Source organism: Nerophis ophidion, linkage group LG15, assembly GCF_033978795.1.
Source record: "Nerophis ophidion isolate RoL-2023_Sa linkage group LG15, RoL_Noph_v1.0, whole genome shotgun sequence".
Lineage (NCBI taxonomy): Eukaryota > Metazoa > Chordata > Actinopteri > Syngnathiformes > Syngnathidae > Nerophis > Nerophis ophidion.
The window spans coordinates 31325737-31347684 of NC_084625.1; the positions used below are offsets into that span (position 1 = coordinate 31325737).

The 21948-nt window shown below is 38.7% G+C and overlaps 1 protein-coding gene across 2 annotated transcripts; it reads left to right on the top strand.

The window, feature by feature from the left end:
* The first annotated feature begins 745 nt into the window (after positions 1 to 745).
* LOC133569572 (uncharacterized) lies at positions 746 to 21205 on the top strand. 2 transcript variants are annotated; one of them, XM_061922007.1, is made up of 6 exons: positions 746 to 1010; positions 4172 to 4360; positions 5899 to 6018; positions 12854 to 12940; positions 13092 to 13211; positions 16648 to 21205. In XM_061922007.1, the coding sequence occupies exons 1-6, from the start codon at positions 1008 to 1010 to the stop codon at positions 16792 to 16794; spliced, it is 666 nt and encodes a 221-aa protein (XP_061777991.1). In that variant the 5' UTR covers positions 746 to 1007; the 3' UTR covers positions 16795 to 21205. The 2 variants fall into 2 exon arrangements, with proteins under 2 accessions (XP_061777991.1, XP_061777992.1); XM_061922008.1 differs by lacking the exon at positions 4172 to 4360 and having other exon boundaries at positions 749 to 1010.
* The last annotated feature ends 743 nt before the right edge of the window (positions 21206 to 21948 follow it).

Here is a 21948-nt window from a genome sequence, read left to right on the forward strand (position 1 = left end):
GGACCTCATTCGGACATTTTTTGAAAATGTAATCAAAATGAGTCCATTACTTATGTTGCAGGTTTTTTTTGGAGCAGCACATTTTTTTTTCAGAACACCGGCCCCCTGGTCCTCACAGTAGCTCTCTGGAAATCCATCCATCCATCCATTTTCTACCGCTTATTCCCTTTTGGGGTCGCGAGGGGCGCTGGTGCCTATCTCAGCTACAATCGGGCGGAAGGCGGGTTACACTCTAGACAAGTCGCCATCTCATCGCAGGGCCAACACAGATAGACAGACAACATTCACATTCACATTCACAAATGTGGCCCCCAAAATACTTATCCAATTGTTATCAAAAAAGTTACACCAAATTATTTAGGGAGGGCTGAAAAAAATTTGAAGGAGGCTTCCCCTAAAATATACCTTTTTAATGAGCGTGAGCCTGTTTGACTTCCTGTTCCTCTCTGCTCGCGCTAGGCTGCATTGTCTGCCTAGCAACAGATGACCGGTAAATACTGTATGTCATGTAAACAAGAAACAACAACTAGCAACAGATGACCGGTAAATACTGTAAGTCATGTAAACAAGAAACAACAATCGCTAAATAAATTTGTAATAATGTTTAATCGTGTTATTAAACAATAAATTTGTTCAAAAGTTTATTTTAAAATGTGTGCGCTATATAACATTTGTTTTTTGTTTTTTTGTTTTTTGTTTTTTTAATTTTTTTGTATGAAACTTCCGTCAGGTGCGTGGCCCTTAAAGTAAATATGAGCAAAGAGCCGAATGAAATGTGAGCTTTGTTAATCCACGCTGAGAGCAAAGTGAAAGCGCTGAAAACGCGGAAGTAAAAAAAAAAAAAGAAAACATGTTGGATGTGTCGCAGCGGAGAAATTAAAAAAAGTGCTAAGAGTGCACGCTCGGTGCAGACAGCACAAACCCGAGGAAGATCCCCGACTTGTGTGGACCGCATCTCCCACGCAACCAAACGACCACATGGATGAAGAATGAATGAAGAATGACAAATGGTAAGTAAGCGAGGACGGCCGAAGCTCACCGTGGGACAACGTCGATTTTCAAGCCGGGAATCGAACTCGAACATTCCGAGGCCATTCCTGAATTGCTTGCGTCCTCCATGTGCGACCGACTTGGTCCTCTGAGCTGCGATCAGTAGGAACTTCCCGTCTGCAAGTCAGAAGGAAAGTGAAATTTACTAAGGATTTAAACTGCAGAGTTTTGAATCTGGTTTGGAGTCATCCAGTTGTCGACTGTCGAGTCACCAGAGGATATTTTGCACCATGTTGGAAATGATAAGGCCTCACTTCCATGCTGGATTGCAATATTTACAAGTGTCATATTTCGTTAAATGTGACGTGCAATATCTGTGTGCATTCCACAATATTTAGTATACTGAGTGGATTACACAAATATGATCTGTTTTGTCTGAAATCCTTGTAAAGGATTTCACACCATGTTTGAAAGTAGCATGCTGTAATGACAATAACACACTGTAAAAAGGACAATATCCTTCTATTCCGCAGCAATTAACTGGTATTACATAGAAAGGTGCTATGGTCCCCAACCGTTTTGTAGCTGCGGACCGGTCAACGCTTGATCATTTGTCCTGCGGGTTGGTACACTAATTGTAATTGTCTCTTGTGTTTTTATGTTCATCCCTCATCCATCATCCATCCATCATCTTTTTTATGTTCATCCATCATCTTCCGCTTATCCGAGGTCAGGTCGCGGGGGCAGCAGCCTAAGTAGGGAAGCCCAAACTTCCCTCTCCCCAGCCACTTCGTCTAGCTCTTCCCGGGGGATCCGGAGGCGTTCCCAGGCCAGCCGGGAGACATAGTCTTCCCAACGTGTCCTGGGTCTTCCCCGTGGCCTCCTACCGGTTGGACGTGCCCTAAACACCTCCCTAAGGAGGCGTTCGGGTGGCATCCTGACCAGATGCCCGAGCCACCTCATCTGGCTCCTCGCGATGTGGAGGAGCAGCGGCTTTACTTTGAGTTCCTCCCGGATGGCAGAGCTTCTCACCCTATCTCTAAGGTAGAGCCTCGCCACCCGGCGGAAGAAACTCATTTCGGCCGCTTGTACCCGTGATCTTATCCTTTCGGTCATGACCCAAAGGTCATGACCATAGGTGAAGATGAAGATGGGAACCTGGATCGACCGGTAAATTGAGAGCTTTGCCTTCCGGCTCAGCTCCTTCTTCACCACAACAGATACAACGTCCGCATTACTGAAGACGCCGCACCGATCCGCCTGTCGATCTCACGATCCACTCTTCCCTCACTCGTGAACAAGACTCCTCGGTACTTGAACTCCTCCACTTGGGGCAGGGTCTCCTCCCCAACCCGGAGATGGCACTCCACCCTTTTCCGCGCGAGAACCATGGACTCGGCTTCGAAGCGATTCTGTTATTTTTTTATGTTGATTTAATAAAAAATAGAAATAAAAATAATAATAATAATAATAATACAAAATTATTCTGCGGCCCGGTACCAATCAAGCCCAGTGGTTGGGGACCACTGCTATAGATGGCACTATGAAAGTCATAAGAATAATATTTACTGTGACTTCATAAACATTTGAAGTTGATTTAATCCAGGGGTTTCAAACGAACCGGCGAACAGGTTTTATCCGGGATGAGTTTGCCAAGTATACAGTTTTTTCCATTTGCTTACACACAGGTACTAACATTGTGTGTAAGCAAATGTAAAAAACCGTACACCTCGCAAAAGGATTTACACCCCAAATGTATTTTTTCATGATTCCTAGATTTGCAAAAAAACAAAAACTAATTTTTCATCAAAATAAAGCAAGCATTTGTAAAAATGCAGTTTAATTGTCATCTCACTCACACAGACTTCAAATGAGAAGACACTATTGGAGTGAGTTACCCAGAAAAGTTACAGTGGAGCAAAAAAGTATTTAGTCAGCCACCGATTATGCAAGTTCTCCCACTTAAAATGATGACAGAGGTCTGTAATTTTCATCATAGGTACACTTCAACTGTGAGAGACAGAATGTAAAAAAAAAAATCCAGGAATTCACATTGTAGGAGTTTTAAAGAATGTATTTGTAAATTATGGTGGAAAATAAGTATTTAGTCAACCATTCAAAGCTCTCACTGATGGAAGGAGGTTTTGGCTCAAAATCTCACGATACATGGCCCCATTCATTCTTTCCTTAACACGGATCAATCATCCTGTCCCCTTAGCAGGAAAACAGCCCCAAAGCATGATGTTTCCACCCCCATGCTTCACAGTAGGTATGGTGTTCTTGGGATGCAACTCAGTATTCTTCTTCCTCCAAACACGACGAGTTGAGTTTATACCAAAAAATTATATTTTGGTTTCATCTGACCACATGACATTCTCCCATAGTAGTGGATAGTAGTGTTAAAGCGCTTTGAGTACCCTGAAGGTTGAAAAGCTCTATACAAGTACAACCCATTTATCATTTATTTAACCATGGAAACAAGACAAGGGAGTGAAAAAGCAGGAACCTAAAAGAGTCCAAAAACCAAACAGACCATAACTTAAACAAAACCTGATCCCAGACATGACACTAAATCAACGACTCAGCTCCAAAAAAAGTTTGTCTAAAAAAAAAGTTAAATCCTCATAAAAAAAAAAGAACAGAGGCAAATAGAAGAAACATTGAACTAATACATACACCCTCAAATAATTACATAATTACAAAAATATTAAGTTGTTAAATAATAAAAACAATATCTAAATCCTAAAAGACATAAATCATGATTTTTTTTTAAATGATTAAATTACTAATTTACTGTAATTAATGACCCATTTAATTACACGTTTATGTATTTAATTCCAATTATAACTAATTTACCCATGTAAATATTTGTTTAATTGTGTCCCATTGGACAACAATATATTCAACTATTAACCGCCCATAGGGTGCATGACCAGCAATCACGCTAAAACTTTGAAGTCGAGCACTATCCTTAGTATAGAACAGTGGTTCTCAAATGGGGGTATGCGTACCCCTGGGGGTACTTGAAAGTATGCCAAGGGGTACGTGAGATTTTTTTTAAATATTCTAAAAATAGCAACAATTCAAAAATCCTTTATAAATATATTTATTGAATAATACTTCAAGAAAATATGAATGTCAATCAATCAATGTTTATTTATTAATCAAAAATTTCTCAAAGGACTGTACAAACCATTACGACTACGACATCCTCGGAAGAACACACATAAGGGCAAGGAAAACTCACACCCAGTGGGCAGGGAGAATTCACACCCAGTGGAACGCCAGTGACAATGCTGACTATGAGAACCTTGGAGAGGACCTCAAATGTGGGCAACCCTACCCCTCTAGGGGACCGAAAGCAATGAATGTAAGTTCATAAACTGTAAAAATAAATGCAACAATGAAATATTCAGTGTTGACAGCTAGATTTTCTGTGGACATGTTCCATAAATATTGATGCTAAAGATTTTTTTTTTTGTGAAGAAATGTTTAGAATTAAGTTCATGAATCCAGATGGATCTCTATTACAATCCCCAAAGAGGGCACTTTAAGTTGATGATTACTTCTATGTGTAGAAATCAGTATTTATAATTCAATCACTTGTTTATATTTCAACTAGTTTTTAGTTATTTTTTATATCTTTTTTTCCAAATAGTTCAAGAAAGACCACTACAAGTTTATGAATCAGAAACTGATGACATTGTGCTTTATTTTACTTCATCTCTTTTTTGCAACTAAAAATGCTTTGCTCTGATCAGGGGGTACTTGAATTAAAATGTTCACAGGGGGTACATCCCTGAAAGAGGCTAGAGAACCACTGGTATAGAATATCAGGTGTCTGCAGCCGCATGCGGTCCTTTCATGCCTCCACCGTGGCTCCTTTTGGCTGTGAAACACAATGTCAACAAATAATGGCTCCCTATTTTATTACATGCTATTATATTTTAATTCAACAGTTATTTTGGAGAGTTCTTGGATCTTGTCATATGAAAATAAAACGTATTTTTATATATTGTTTAACGAAGTGTATGTCACAGCCCCGATTCATCATATTTGCTGCCAAGCAATTGTATCGTTTTTAGCGGTCAATCTAGCAATGGATGGATCAAAAAAAGAGAAAGATGTTATTTATATTTCACATTTATTAACTTTCTTTCATTAATGACGAGGTTGTTGTTTTCCCTTTTTAGTCAAATTAGCCGCAGAATATTGGAGAGAGTTGTTTTTTTTCCATTCATAAGGGAATTAGTGCATTTTTGTCTAATGTTCAAAATAATTTGGTGATTTGCTTTGTTATAGCCAGAAATAAAAAGTCAGCCGTTTTTGTGTGAAGTGTTTGATTTCATTAATTCTATAGCGCAAGCGTAACAAAACTATAAAACATGTTATCGTCATTTTTAAGTTAAAGTTAAAAGTTAAAGTACCCATGATTGTAACACACACACCTACACTAGGTGTGGTGAAATTACCCTCTACATTTGACCCATCACCTTGTTTACCCCCTGGGAGATGAGGGGAGCAGTGAGGAGCAGTGGTGGCCACGCCCAGGTATCATTTTGGTGATTTAACCCCCAATTCCAACCCTTGATGCTGAGTGCCAAGCAGGGAGGTAATAGGTACCATTTTTATAGTCTTTGGTACGATCTCGGGGCGGACACTCTAACCACAAGGCCACTGAACAGGTTCAGGAATCGAACAGAGTTTGCAGCTCAAGGTGGGTTTTATTTGGGGGTATATGGGCTCAAATGGCTCCTTGTATGCTGAAGGTTGCCGACCGCTGCTTTAGTTTAATCAAACTACTTTTTAGCTATTAAAACAGCCCGAGATTAGCAAACAAGACAGTTATCTACAGTGTATGTGGAAGTTGTGGTGTCCTTGACAATTGTGTTACCGTTGTCCTTGCAGCCTCTTCTCTGCATAAGTCTGCTGCTTCTACCCCTGGCCCTGGGCTGCGGCAGCCAAAAGGCGCTTGAAGAATTAAGAGGGGATTACGCCGCTGTGGTGCAAACAGATCTGGACAACGCAGTGAGTCAGACACTCTGCAGACGCACAATGCATGTTAGAAGCACAACGAGACAAATTAATAGGGCAGTGTTAATGTTTACACAGTGTGGGGCAGCTTTTTATTGCAGTTATAAATGTCATCATGGTTGATTTAATTTTTTGGGGGGGAAAAATTCATGTCAAAGTGAAAATAGGTTTTTACATGGAGGTTTCAATGAACGAAAGTCACGTAGTGAAAGTGATTGATCCAAATCAGCAGAAATCCAGACTGCTGTGTAACAGTTATGCAATGGATTTGACCTCAGTGCAGTTAACGTATCAAGAAATAGTTCTACAGTTGGTACCTCGACTTAAAAGTGTTTTCAGATAAGCGCTAATTGTTTTTTTGTTTTTTTTTAATACATCTATTAATCCATCCAACAAAACAATACATAATGATGCAGTCAAATTCCAAAACCAGAATAGCAATAAACAGAGCAATTGAGGACACACAAACATGACACGGTACAATCTAAAAGTAGTAAAACAAAAATTAATATTATCAATATTAGTAACAATTTCAAAATAGCAGGGATTTAAAATCCCTCATTGATAATATCATTAAAAAAGTTAATACAAAAAAATAATTAAAACAAATAAACAATGCATCGCATCCATCCACCCATTTTCTACCGCTTATTCCCTTTTGGGGTCGCGGGGGGCGCTGGCGCCTATCAGCTACAATCGGCGGAAGGCGGGGTACACCCTGGACAAGTCACTACCTGATCGCAGGGCCAACACAGATAGACAGACAACATTCACACTCACATTCACACACTAGGGCCAATTTAGTGTTGCCAATCAACCTATCACCAGGTGCATGTCTTTGGAGGTGGGAGGAAGCCGGAGTACCCGGAGGGAACCCACGCATTCACGGGGAGAATATGCAAACTCCACACAGAAAGATTCCAAGCCTGGATTTGAACCCAGGACTGCAGGACCTTCGTATTGTGAGGCAGACGCACTAACCCCTCTTCCACCGTGAAGCCCACATAAGCTGGATAACACACTGTGTCCAATATTTTACACACAGATATAATAAGTCATATTTTGGTTCATTTAATACTTATTAATTGTTATGCTAGAAGTTGCGAGCAAATATGTAAGTGAAAAACATCCCCGCAGGCGAGTTGTCGTGACAAATGCCACGGTGAACCCCGTCAGATCCCCCCAAAACATCTAGCTTGTAGCTAGAGATCAATTTAACTTAGTTTTTACAAGCATGTGAATGGGGGGAGAAAGTGAGTGTGAAGGTAAATGCTGTACATTTATTGTTACATGACTTTATAAAAGTATTGTATTTGTTAGAGGTACGTTCTATTCCAGACCTGGGCAAATTAAGGCCCGGGGCCCACATAATACAAGTTCCCTCGCGTGACCGCCCTACACACGAGTTTCCTTGTGAACCTGCCCCCGCGGGCTCACCTTCATATAACTTAGCATCTGAGGTACCCCAGGTGACTTGCCCTGGCCACCCAGTTCCACCCCACGTTGAGCTTTTCAATCTGACCCGCCAGACATTCCCAAATCATTTTTTTAGATCTTTAAAGGCCTACTGAAACCCACTACTACCGACCACGCAGTCTGATAGTTTATATATCAATGATGAAATATTAACATTGCAACACATGCCAATACGGCCTTTTTAGTTTACTAAATTGCAATTTTAAATTTCCCGGGAGTTTCTTCTTGAAAACGTCACGGAATGATGACGTGTACACGTGACGTCATGGACTGTTAAGAAATATTAGCGCTGCGCACACACACAGCTAAAAGTTGTCTACTTTAACCGCATAATTACACGGTATCTTTGACATCTGTGTTGCTGAATCTTTTGCAAATTGTTCAATTAATAATGGAGAAGTCAAAGTAGAAAGATGGAGTTGGGAAGCTTTAGCCTTTAGCCACTCAAATACAGCGGGATTCCTTGTTTAAAATTCCCAGAGGTGAAACTTTACTATGGATCAGAGCGGTCAAGCGAACATGGATCCCGACCAAATATCAACCAGCAGTTTTCGGTGAGAAAATTTTGGTAAAAAGTCGCCACTTACCGGAGATCAGCTGAGCTTGTGCCGTCCATACAGCTGCCGTCGACTTCCATCAGACACTGGCCTCAAGACACCTGTGGACAAACCCCTCTGACTATCAGGTACTATTAAACTCACTAAGACATTAGCAACACAATAGATAGATAAGGGATTTCCCAGAATTATCCTAGTAAATGTGTCTAAATAAATCTGAATCCGTTTTTTTTTTTCTAGTCCTTCGCTATCAATATCCTCAAACACAAATCTTTCATCCTTGCTGAAATTAATGGGGAAATTGTCGTTTTCTCGGTCTGAATAGCTCTTTTTGTTGGAGGCTCCCATTAAAAACAATGTGAGGATGTGAGGAGCCATCAACATGTGACGTCATTGTCTGCGGCTTCCGGTAAAGGCAAGGCTTTTCTGTTAGCGACCAAAAGTTGCGAACTTTATCGTGGATGTTCTTTACTAAATTCTTTCAGCAAAAATATGGCAATATCGCGAAATGATCAAGTATGACACATAGAATGGACCTGCTATCCCCGTTTGAATAAGAACGTCTAATTTCAGTAGGCCTTTAGGATGGAAAGTGTAGCTGCCATTATGATGTGCAGTCATGTTTTCTAACGACCGTAAGTCTTCAACTATACTAAATATTTCAATGTGTTTGCGCTTATGGATGATATTCTAGTCACTATGGTCATCTAATTAGTTACTATGGTCATCGTATTAGTTACTATAGTCATCTAATTAGTTACTATGGTCATCTAATTAGTTACTATGGTGATCTACATCACAGCAGCTCAGACGAGGCACCAAGCAGTTTGGGCGAGAAGCGTTTCCACAGACGCGGAAGGAAATTTCCACAACAAAGTTCTAAAGCTTAGTGATATATACAATATAAAATAATACAATATAAAGTACTTTAGGGGGAAATTCAGCAAATATCAGATGTATCAGATTTTAAGTGGGTTTATTTTGTACCCTTGGCGTTCATGTTTCACTATTTGTTGCATTTTTGTTGCGTTTCACTTCATTGTAAAATATGTCGATCGAAAGGGGGTGTGACATTCATGTGTTGTCAATATTCAATGTTTTATCCTTCATAGAAAAATGTAAAATTCCATTATGTTTTTTAAGGCGGTCTGTCATAACGTTTTTAGCATTCAATCAGACATTATTGTGAGGTTTTGTATTAGTGTTCATAAAAATCAGATATACTGGCCCACAGACACATTTTTTTCTCTAAATGTGGCCCCCGAGTCAAAATAATTACCCATGTATTCTATTCTATTCATTTTAGTGCAGGGGTCGGCAACCCAAAAAGTTGAAAGAGCCATATTGGACCACAAATACAGAAAAGTAATCAGTCTGGAGCCGCAAAAAATTAAAAGTCTTATATAAGTGTTATAATGAAGACAACACATTATGTGTCTATATTAGCCTACTATCAACATGACTATAAAAGTCTTATATAAGTGTTATAATGAAGACAACACATTATGTGTCTATTAGCTATATTAGCCTACTATCAACATGACTTTGTGTCGCAGGCTGACGCAAATCTTTGTTGACAGAAATGTTGAAATATAATATTTACAACATTGGAAAACATCAGTAAAACTTCTCAGAGGGTGAGATAAGTCCTGGAAATGACTGTCTTAGAATGGCCAAAGGTATAGACATTTGTGTCCAAGTTAAAGGAAATGGCAGGTTGTCTTCTTCTAATGGATTTATTACAATCTTTACAAGCTGGGTAAGGTTTGCTGTGGTCTGGAACAACATGGCACAAAAACAACTATCAGAAATGTAGCCGATATTACATATAGATATTGTGTCATGAAACATGGAAAAATAAATTAAATACAGAGAAGACATAAGTAAAGGAAAAATAAATGAGCACCAATTAAATTGATTTCAATTAATTTCAATGCAAGACGTTGAATTGAGATACAAGCGTTTTGAGTTAAGAGCTCGGTCAGAAAACCAATTAGCCCAAAAGTTAAGGTACTACTGTAAGAAAAACAAATTCTGTGAGGCGCAGTCTCTGGTTTATTAGTGTTTTCGTTACAACTGCGACACAAAGACAAAAAGAAGACCCCAAGCAACTTAGACCAGTTGTTCTTAACCTTGTTGGAGGTACTGAACCCCACTAGTATCATATGCTTCTTTAGTGAAAAATACAATGTTTTATATATATATATATATATATATATATATACATATATACATACATACAAGTACAACCCATTTATCATTTATAACATTGTTTGGGGGTATCCATAATACTTAGACTTCCTTTTTATTGTCATTAAAATGTTAACTTTACAGTACAGATATGCCGATAGGGAGAAGTTTTTATTTACACGATTGATTGATTGATTGAATGAAACTTTTATTAATAGATTGCTCAGTACAGTACATATTCTGTACAATTGACAACTACAAACCCTGTTTCCATATGAGTTGGGAAATTGTGTTAGATGTAAATATAAACGGAATACAATGATTTGCAAATCATTTTCAACCCATATTCAATTGAATGCACTACAAAGACAACATATTTGATGTTCAAACTCATAAACTTTGTTTTGGTTTTTTTTGCAAATAATAATTAACTTAGAATTTCATGGCTGCAACACGTGCCAAAGTAGTTGGGAAAGGACATGTTCACCACTGTGTTACATCACTTTTTCTTTTAACAACACTCAATAAATGTTTGGGAACTGAGGAAACTAATTGTTGAAGCTTTGAAAGTGGAATTCTTTCCCATTCTTGTTTTATGTAGAGCTTCGGTCGTTCAACAGTCCGGGGTCTCCGCTGTCGTATTTTACGCTTCATAATGCGCCACACATTTTCGATGGGAGACAGGTCTGGACTGCAAGCGGGCCAGGAAAGTACCCGCACTCCTTTACCACGAAGCCACGCTGTTGTAACATGTGGCTTGGCATTGTCTTGCTGAAATAAGCAGGGGCGTCCATGATAACGTTGCTTGGATGACAACATATGTTGCTCCAAAACCTGTATGGACCTTTCAGCATTAATGGTGCCTTCACAGATGTGTAAGTTACCCGTGCCTTGGGCACTAATACACCCCCATACCATCACAGATGCTGGCTTTTCAACGTTGCGCCTATAACAATCCGAATGGTTATTTTCCTCTTTGTTCCAGAAGACACCACATCTACAGTTTCCAAATATAATTGGAAATGTAGACTTGTCAGACTTCAGGACACTTTTCCACTTTGCATCAGTCCATCTTAGATGAGCTCAGGCCCAGCGAAGCGGACAGTGTTTCTGGGTGCTGTTGATAAATGACTTTCACTTTGCATAGTAGAGTTTTAACTTGCACTAACAGATGAAGCAACCAACTGTAGTTACTGACAATGGTTTTATGAAATGTTCCCGAGCCCATGTGGTGATATCCTTTACACACTGATGGCGGTTTTTGATGCAGTACAGCCTGGGGGATCAAAGGTCCGTAATATCATCGCTTACGTGGAGTGATTTCTCCAGATTCTCTGAACTTTTGATGATTTTACAGACCGTAGATGGTAAAATCTCTAAATTCCTTGCACGAGTTCGTAGAGAAATGTTCTAAAACTGTTCTAAAACCCTCACCCCATCGTTTTTTGTGAATTATTGAGCATTTCATGGAAGCTGCTTTTACACCCAATCATGGCACTCACCTGTGGGATGTTCCAAATAAGTGTTTGATGAGCATTCCTCAACTTTATCAGTATTTATTTCCACCTTTCCTAACTTCTTTGTCACGTGTTGCTGGCATTAAATTCTAAAGTTAATGATTATTTGCAAATAAAAAAATGTTTATCAGTTTGAACATCAAATATGTTGCCTTTGTAACAAATTAAACTGAACATGGGTTGAAAATGATTTGCAAATCATTATATTCCGTTTATATTTACATCTAACACAATTTCCCAACTCATATGGAAACGGGGTTTGTAAATGGTAACACCCCAATAAGTTTTTAAACTTTTTTAAATAAGTCGGGGTCCATGTTAATCAATTCACGAGTCTGGTGTCTTGAACTCTGGGGCAGAGGCTCTGCCGAACCCCTGGGGTTTGAGTGAACCCAGGTTAAGAACCACTGACTTCGACAAAAGAGACACTACTAAGGTGCCTGTCTTCACAAACAGAGTGATCGGGCAAATAAGAAGACTTCTGCTTCGGATTACAGTCAAATGTGCATCTACTAAATACCGACCTGGACGGGATGAATATTTCTGCAGTCATTTACTTTAACATATGTTTTTTTAATGAATTGACACCAGTTTTTAAAAATCTGTTTTCTCTTTAACATGAAACAAGCCTTTTTTAACGTGACAAAAAAGACTAATTCAATTGACCATGATTTCTTTTCTAAAAGCAACAGGAGACTAAACCAAAGGGTCGAATATTTTTGCAAGGCATTACACTTGTATCATGTGAAACTAGTGAAACAAAAAATTAACTGAAATAATGTGTAGCTGAGATAGGCACCAGCGCCCCCCGCCACCCCAAAGTGGAATAAGCGGTTGAAAATGTATGGATGGATAGATAATGTGTATTTTTTGTCATTATTTGTAAAACAAACTCATGGAATACTTCATTAGGTAATACCTCATCACTTGAATAAAATAATAAAACAGTATTTTTAAAATGTTTTTCATATTACCATTGGAAGAGTGCATGCACACATTTCATTTCTAAAAAAACCCCAAACATATTCAAACACTGTTTTGTCAAATGTCGACGCACAAATAAATGGCTGATTTCCATGTTGTCATAAGAAAGAAAGAATCTCGACCCTGCAGCAGAACAGTTCCTGCCCCAAGTTGAGACAAAGGCCGCAAAGCTGCATGCCAAGAAACAGCACGGTGAGTTACCGCTGTTGTAGAGCAGTCATGCATGGCACACATAAATTGTCAAATTAGCCACATTCCTTGCAGAGCGCATCAGGTCGTAGCTTCCGTCCTCAGCTTGCTTTGTATTCATGCTTCCGAGCATTCATTTTTGTCTCTTCTGCAGGAAATGGTCGGCACCATTCACAACTTAACCTGCCAAATGGCAGGTGTGAGGTTTTCACTCACAGAGCAACTGGTCAGATCGGTCCTAACCTCACTGGAATGCACTTGTCCCTCCAAACTGGTAAGTCCAAATGTACTGTAATTATAACGAAAATACGCCATGGATGTTTAGTGATCACATTAGGATTTTAAAGGCCTACTGAAATGAGATTTTCTTATTTAAACAGGGATAGCAGGTCCATTCTATGTGTCATACTTGATTATTTTGCGATATTGCCATATTTTTGCTGAAAGGATTAGTAGAGAACATCGACGATAAAGTTTGCAACTTTTGGTCGCTAATAAAAAAGCCTTGCCTTTACTGGAAGTAGCAGACGATGTGCGCGTGACGTCACGGGTTGTAGGGCTCCTCACATCCTCACATTGTTTATAATCATAGTCACCAGCAGCTACAGGGATTCGGACCGAGAAAGCAACAATTTCCCCATTAATTCGAGCGAGGATGAAAGATTTGTGGATGAGGATATTGAGAGTGAAGGACTAGAAATTTTTGTTTTGTTTTTTTAAATATAAAAAATAAAGAGGCGATTGCAGTGGGAGCGATTTAGATGTTATTAGACACATTTACTAGGATAATTCAGGAAAATCCCTTTTCTGCCTATTGTTTTACTAGTTTTTAGTGAGATTATATAGTACCTGAAAGTCGGAGGGGTGTGGCCACGGGAGTGTTGACCGCCAGTGTCTCCGTGGGAGGAGGACGCATCCGACGCAGGCTCCTCTCATAACTACGGTAAGAGCCAACTTATTACCACAATTTTCACGTGGTCGGGATCCATGTTCACTTGACCGCTCTGGTCCATAGTAAAGCTTCACCTTCGGGAATTTTAAACAAGGAAACACCGGCTGTGTTTGTGTGGCTAAAGGCTAAAAGCTTCCCACCTCCATCTTTCTACTTTGACTTCACCATTATTAATTGAACAAATTGCAAAAGATTCAGCAACACAGATGTCCAGTATACTGTGTAATTATGCGATTAAAGCAAACTACTTATAGCTTGGATCGGGCGGGAAAATAATGTCCGCTACAACCTGAGACGTCAAACGCAAGTGTCATCAAACGAGTCATCATACTGCAACGTTTTCAACACGACACTTTGAGGGAAATTTAAAATTGTAATTTAGTGAACTAAAAAGGCCGTATTGGCATGTGTTGCAATGTTAATATTTCATCATTGATATATAAACTATCAGACTGCGTGGTCTGTAGTAGTGGGTTTCAGTAGGCCTTTAAGGAAATATACAGTAGTCAGATACGAATCAGTGATTTAAAAGTTAGGTAACGCTGACACAATTGTAAGAATTACTCTGGAACGTTTGCGATGTCACAGGAAAATACTTTATGGCCTGTTGCAGGAATAAAGTTGTAATGGTACAAGACTAAAGTTGAAATGTTATGAGAAAAATGTTGTTATGAAAATAAAATGTAAATGTTACCGGAAAATATATGAAGGAGTGCTAGTAACTCCTTCGATTAAAAGAAAATGTAATTTAAAACATTTGTATGCTCATACAACACTTAAAACCTATCCTTATGTGAAATTAAATGATGGAATGGATTAAGCAAAAAAATCAAACAAAGCCCAAATATGATTCAGTTTAAGAGACTGTTCAAACTACAAGTGTTGACAAAGTACACAGAAAAATAATTATTATGAACATCTTGAACCCTTTTTTTATTTATTCATTTTGTTGTTTGTTGTATTTTAGATAAAGATTATTTATGTATTTAATGGTTGTTTACTTACTATGGTATATTAGTTATTCACTGTTCTGTTACAGAGAACAAGGAAATTAAAAAAGATTGCTATGGTATGAAAAGGGGTAAGAATAAATAAGCTCTGCTTCTTCCTACTCCTTTGCGGACGTGCTGTAATGAAACAACTGGAAATATGTGATGCATTACATTGTATCGTATGCATGTTCCAAATGAACTGAATTGAACACTAAAAAGGAAGCGAAAGTACAATCTGTTACAAGAATAACATTGTAATGTTACCAACCCAAATTCAAAATGCTACAGAAAAAAAAATCATAATGTAATTAAGTCTAAGTGTTACAAGAAAAAGTTGCAAAGCTTAACTTTAATGTCATGAGAATGAACTCAAAATGTGGCGCGAGAAATACATACAAATACAAATATTATACGAATGTTACCAGAAAAGATAAAAAACGTAAAAGTCGCGATGTTACAAAAAAAAGTTGACACTAGATTAAAGTAAGCGTTTAAGAACAAAGTTATGAGTATTAAGTAAACATCACAGGAAAAAAGCGATCATTTCATATTAAGAGGGAAGAATAAAGAAAAACGTGTTGCAGAAAATAATTATTATTGCGTTAAATATTAATGCTATTGAAAAAAGTGGCAAAGCTCAAGTTTAATGTCACGAAATTGAGCTCATAATGTGACAAAAAAATGCATACTATTTACAAGAAAGTTGTGATGTTTCCAGAATACAGTTCAAACCACCTACTCAGTGGCCTAGTGGTTAGAGAGTCCGCCTTGAGATCGGTAGGTCGTGAGTTGAAACCCCGGCCGAGTCATACCAAAGACTATAAAAATGGGACTCTTTACCTCCCTGCTTGGCACTCAGCATTAAGGGTTGGAATTGGGAGTTAAATCACCATAAATGATTCCCAGGCACTGCACCGCTGCTTCCCACTGCTCACCTCACCTCCCAGGAGGTGATCAAGGGTAATGGGTCAAATGCAGAGAATAATGTTGCCGTATCTCGTCAGGATGGGGGGGTTGCAGCTTGCTGCGGGGTCGTTCTCCCAGAAAGGCAGACAGACTACTCAAAACATGGCGTTCAGGTAAAAACATGATTTAATTTGAACTAATAAAAGGTACAAACAAAAAGCACTTGCAGCAGAGGCACAACTTGTTAAAATGTTACAAGGAAATTTAATTTTCTTACGAGAACAAAGTTGCGATGTTAAGGAAATCAACTGGTAATGTTATGGAATAAAAAAGTTGTAATTGTTAAGAGTAACAGAATAAAGAATAAAGTTATGTTACAAATGACAACTACTGCATAAAGTATAAATGTTACAAGAATTACAATGAAAACAATTGTAACGTTATGTGAACAAGCTCACAATGTTTGTAGTCGTTATAAAAGTCAGAGAATAAATAATGTTAGGTTGCAACAACAAAATCCACATTTTGCAAAACAAAAATATAATAAAAAAAATTGAAGTCAGTATTACGTAAAAAAGTGAAAGAAAAGTAATGTATCATTTATTAGAAGGATGGAGTTGCGCTGGAATGGAAATAAATTGCAGCAAAGTTTTGTTTCAGCAACCAAATTGAAATGTTTCAGGAGTAAAAAAAACATTTGTACTGTTAACAATTACTTCTTCCAAAATACTTTTTTTTTTCCATCACTGTGGCTTTTTTCAACCGGACTGTGCATTTGTAGAAGGTACATTGATCAAGTCATGCAACGCATACTCCACATATAGAGAAACCCAACATGTTGCGCTTTGTCTGCTCTCCAGACCAAAGGAGCCAAAGTGAAGACAAAGAGGACAGCAATCACTCCAACAAAGAAGAGGCAGGGAAGACACCTCAGCAAAAAACTTTGCAAGGTGACTGCAATCCTGTCGAGCATGACCAGATGCTACGAGATGTTGAATGACACCTGATCGCGTGCCCTTGGCTCACTTTGACTCATGCACTAAATACTCGCGTACTCCGTCATTGGATTACCAACAAGGAAGCTCCTACAGTACGTTACTTCATTTAAGTTAGTCTGTCAAATGCCATTTTGTCTTTCTTGAAGCTCTTTTTGGCAATTGATACTTCAGATAAGCTTACACTCCACACAGTCAAGGAGGTGAGATGACTTCTAACAGTGTCAAGTGTTAAATGTGTTCAGTATTGAGAGTAAAAATCTACTTTACAGCGCTCGACAATGGGGATGGGTATCAAATCCGGTACTCTTATAGGTACTGACCGAATTACAAACCCCATTTCCATATGAGTTGGGAAATTGAGTTAGATGTAAATATAAACGGAATACAATGATTTGCAAATCATTTCCAACCCATATTCAGTTGAAACATCAAATATGTTGTCTACAAAGACAACATATTTGATGTTCAAACTGATAAACTTTTTTTTTGTGCAAATAATCATTAACTTTTGAATTTGATGCCAGCAACACATGACAAAGAAGTTGGGAAACGTGGCAATAAATACTGATAAAGTTGAGGAATGCTCATCAAACACTTATATTAAACATCCCAGAGGTATGCAGGCTAATTGGGAACAGGTGGGTGCCATGATTGGGTATAAAAGCAGCTTCCATGAAATGCTAAGTAATTCACAAACAAGGATGGGGTGAGGGTCACCAATTTGTAAGCAAATTGTCGAACAGTTTTAGAACAACATTTCTCAACGAGCCATTGCAAGGAATTTAGGGATTATACCATCTACGGTCCGTAAAATCATCAAAAAGTTCAGAGAATCTGGAGAAATCACTGCACATAAGCGATGTTATTACGGACTTTTGACTCCACAGGCGGTACTGCATCAAAAAGCGACATCAGTGTGTAAAGGATATCATCTCATGGGCTCAGGAACACTTCATAAAACCACTGTCAGTAACTACAGTTGGTCGCTACATCTGTAAGTGCAAGTTAAAGCTCTACTATGCAAAGCCAAATCCATTTCTCAACAATATCCTGAAACGCCGCCGGCTTGGTTGGGCCCGAGCTCACCTAAGATGGACTGATGCAAATTGGAAAGGCGAGTCCACATTTCAACTTATATTTGGAAACAGAGGACGTGGTGTCCTCCAGAACAAGAAGGAAAATAACCATTCAGATTGTTATAGGCGTAAAGTTCAAAAGCCAGCATCTGTGATGGTATGGGGGTGTATTAGTGCCCAAGGCATGGGTAACTTACACATCTGTGAATGCACCATTAATGCTGAAAGGTACATACAGGTTTTGGAGCAACATATGTTGTCATCCAAGCAACTTTATCATGGACGCCCCTGCTTATTTCAGCAAGACAAGTGTTACAATAGTGTTACTTCGTAAAAAAAGAGTGTGGGAACTTTCCTGGCTCGCCTGCAGTCCAGACCTGTCTCCCATCGAAAATGTGTGGCGCATTATGAAGCGTAAAATATGACAGCAGAGACCCTGGACTGTTGCACGACTGAAGCTCTATATAAGACAAGATTGGGAAAGAATTCCACTTTCAAAGCTTCAACAATTAGTTTCCTCAGTTCCCAAACGTTTATTGAGTGTTGTTAAAAGAAAAGGTGATGTAACACAGTGGTGAACATGCCCTTTCCCAACTACTTTGGTACGTGTTGCAGCCTGAAAATTCTTAATTATTATTTGAACATCAAATATGTTGTCTTTGTGTCGCATTCAATTGAATATGGGTTGAACAGGATTTGCAAATCATTGTATTCCGTTTATATTTACATCTAACACAATTTTCCAAATCATATGGAAAGAGGGTTTGTACGTCAGTAATAAACGGGTGTAAATTTAGGTAAAAATCAAACGGTACCCTATTTCAATACACTTGTTGCAGACACTTGGCGGGGAAACAAGCACTCAAGTGCACTTTTAATGGACTTGGTTGGACTGCCTCAAGGTAATGTTACCATGGTTCATGTCAACAAAGCAAGCATGCGTGATACAAAACGCAGGGATATGAGCACCCTCTGAAAAAAAGAGAAAATGTACAACAACAAAAAAAAGGAAGGAACATTTTTATCACTACAAAGTGCTGCCATGCAAACTCTGAAATACAATTATGAAAGGCAAGACTACTTTCCCAGCAATTAGGTGCATTTCTACACTATATTTTACCTTAATATTTATTATCATTTACCAACCTCTTTTTGACACATGTCCATGTAGTGTACCACATCATTTTTATTTTTTTTGTAGATAATGTAATAACATCATTATCATTTAAAAAATAATGTAACATTATATAACGTGCATGCAAATAACTTAGTAGATAATTTAATAACATTATCCATCGATCCATTTTCTACCGCTTATTCCCTTTGTGGTCGCGGGGGGCTGGAGGGGGTTGGCGCTGGTGCCTATCTCATCTACAATCGGGCAAAAGGCGGCGTACACCCTGGACAAGTCGCCACCTTGTCGCAGGGCTAATAACACTATTATAATTGAAAATGTAATGTAAAATTGTATAACGTGAATGCAAAAAACTCAGAAAATGTTGCTCATTTGACAACTCCATCCTGTAGCCACGCCCCCTCAGATAATATACTTCCAGTGGTGTGACCTCTGTTTACATCTGTCACGTCAAAAATAGATCTTCTTGCTGGTTACTAATAAATACTCTAGAACAAGGGTGTCAAACGTACGGCCCAAGAACAGGTTTTTTCCGGCCCGCGTGATGTTTGCCAAGTATAGAAAGGACCGTTTTTTTTTGTTTTTTTTTTAACGTAAGAAACTGCTGTTCCAAATGTGTCCACTAGATGTCACAATAGGAATTCTGTTAGGCAAGCGAACGGTTTATACCGAGCACAGTAAAGGGGGACTGTGGCTCCTCCTTCTCGACACACATGAAACTTAAAACCTGACGTTTTATGTCTTCTGCTTTGAACACATGGTCATTTGGCACCCTTACCCCCCCCACTCTCACCCCTCAAAATGTCTCTGTCAAGCACGAGAAAAGTGAACTTAACCCTTTTGAATAGTTTTTAACTCCAATTTCATCAGTTTGCCGGAATCAATCCAGAAAGACTGTGACTTAAAGTGTAATCCTGGTTTTGTAGATACACTGAGACAAAGTCCGAGCTCATTGTGTTTATGAAAATGCACCAATTTCCTCAGAATTTCAAACAAACTTGAAGTGTTTTGTCCAGAGGATTATTTGTGATTGGTACGCTTTCATAATGTGCTTTTGCTATTTTTGGCCAAAGTCAAGCAAAGAAAACAGCCTGGAGTTGTTTTTATTTTAAAGTTATCATGCCATGATTTTACCATTTCCGCCCACTTGGGAAAAGATTTTCCTCCGTGCGGCCCCTGAGCTAAAATGAGTTTGACACCCCTGCTCTCAAACTACAACTGGTTCAGAACTAACAGTGTACGGATTGTCCATCCATCCAAAATATGATTAGCAGCAAAGGAGACTGCCGTCAACGTTGTGGCTCTGAGAGAGAACGGCGGCAACAGCAAGTAAGCTAGCAAGATGGTTAAGTTAACTAGTGAACTTGTTTCGGTGCCTCTCATCATTTCCCCGTCCTGCAACTCTGTGCGTGTAGGCGAGAGGAACATCGAGTACCTGCGGTTCAGGCAAGCATTCAACACATTTTGTGTGGATCGTATTGTTATTGATATTTCAAATAAATAAAAAATCTTGAAAGAGATATTTTGTCGCAAAAATTATTGTTTAAAATTGCAGGATCCCGCAGACATGCCTAAAAACGCCCGATAGTAAAGTACGGGACCACTTTTTAAAAAGTGCTAGCCATGTAGCGTTAGCGATTTCAACCCTCCAAATTTGGTAATGAAAACTACAGTTAAGATACATGTTACGATCAAACAGTGAGTGTGCAATAAGTACAGTACTTACTCGTCATCGAAACACAAAGTAAGTAAGCAAAAATTTGCAGAATAAACACTTTTTAGGACACAGCACGTTCAGCTTCATGGCAGACTACTTCCTGACTAGACAACACAAAGTAGCCACTATCGCAATCCAATGTCTTGGAATTTGAATTGCATGCAAAGTCTATTATACAGTGGGGCAAAAAAGTATTTAGTCCGCCACCGATTGTGCAAGTTCTCCCACTTAAAATGATGACAGAGGTCTGTAATTTTCATCATAGGTACACTTCAACTGTGAGAGACAGAATGTGAAAAAAAATCCAGGAATTCACAGTGTAGGAATTTTAAAGAATTTATTTGTAAATTATGGTGGAAAATAAGTATTTGGTCAACCATTCAAAGCTCTCACTGATGGAAGGAGGTTTTGGCTCAAAATCTCACGATACATGGCCCCATTCATTTTTTCCTTAACACGGATCAATCGTCCTGTCCCCTTAGCAGAAAAACAGCCCCAAAGCATGATGTTTCCACGCCCATGCTTCCCAGTAGGTCTGGTGTTCTTGGGATGCAACTCAGTATTATTTTTCCTCCAAACACGACGAGTTGAGTTTATACCAAAATGGATACATGGATGATACAGCAGAGGATTGGCAGAATGTCATGTGGTCAGATGAAACCAAAATAGAACTTTTTGGTATAAATTCAACTTGTCATGTTTGGAGGAAGAAGAATACTGAGTTGCATCCCAAGAACACCATAGCTACTGTGAAGCATGGGGGTGGAAACATCATGTTTTAGGGCTGTTTTTCTGCTAAGGGGACAAGACGATTGATCCGTGTTAAGGAAATAATGAATGGGGCCATGTATCGTGAAATTTTGAGCCAAAACCTCCTTCCATCAGTGAGAGCTTTGAATTGTTGACCAAATACTTATTTTCCACCATAATTTACAAATAAATTCTTTAGAATTCCTACAATGTGAATTCCTGGATTTTTTTTTTCACATTCTGTCTCTCACAGTTGAAGTGTACCTATGATGAAAATTACAGACCTCTGTCATCATTTTAAGTGGGAGAACTTGCACAATCTGTGGCTGACTAAATACTTTTTCGCCCCACTGTATAATTCTTGCAAATGAGACTAAGAAAAGTACAAATCCAAGCCATACCTGGACAGCAGTTATCTGTATCAGCTGACTGTTAAATTAAAAAAAATACATACATTTCATTAGTAAACAAACTAACAATCATGA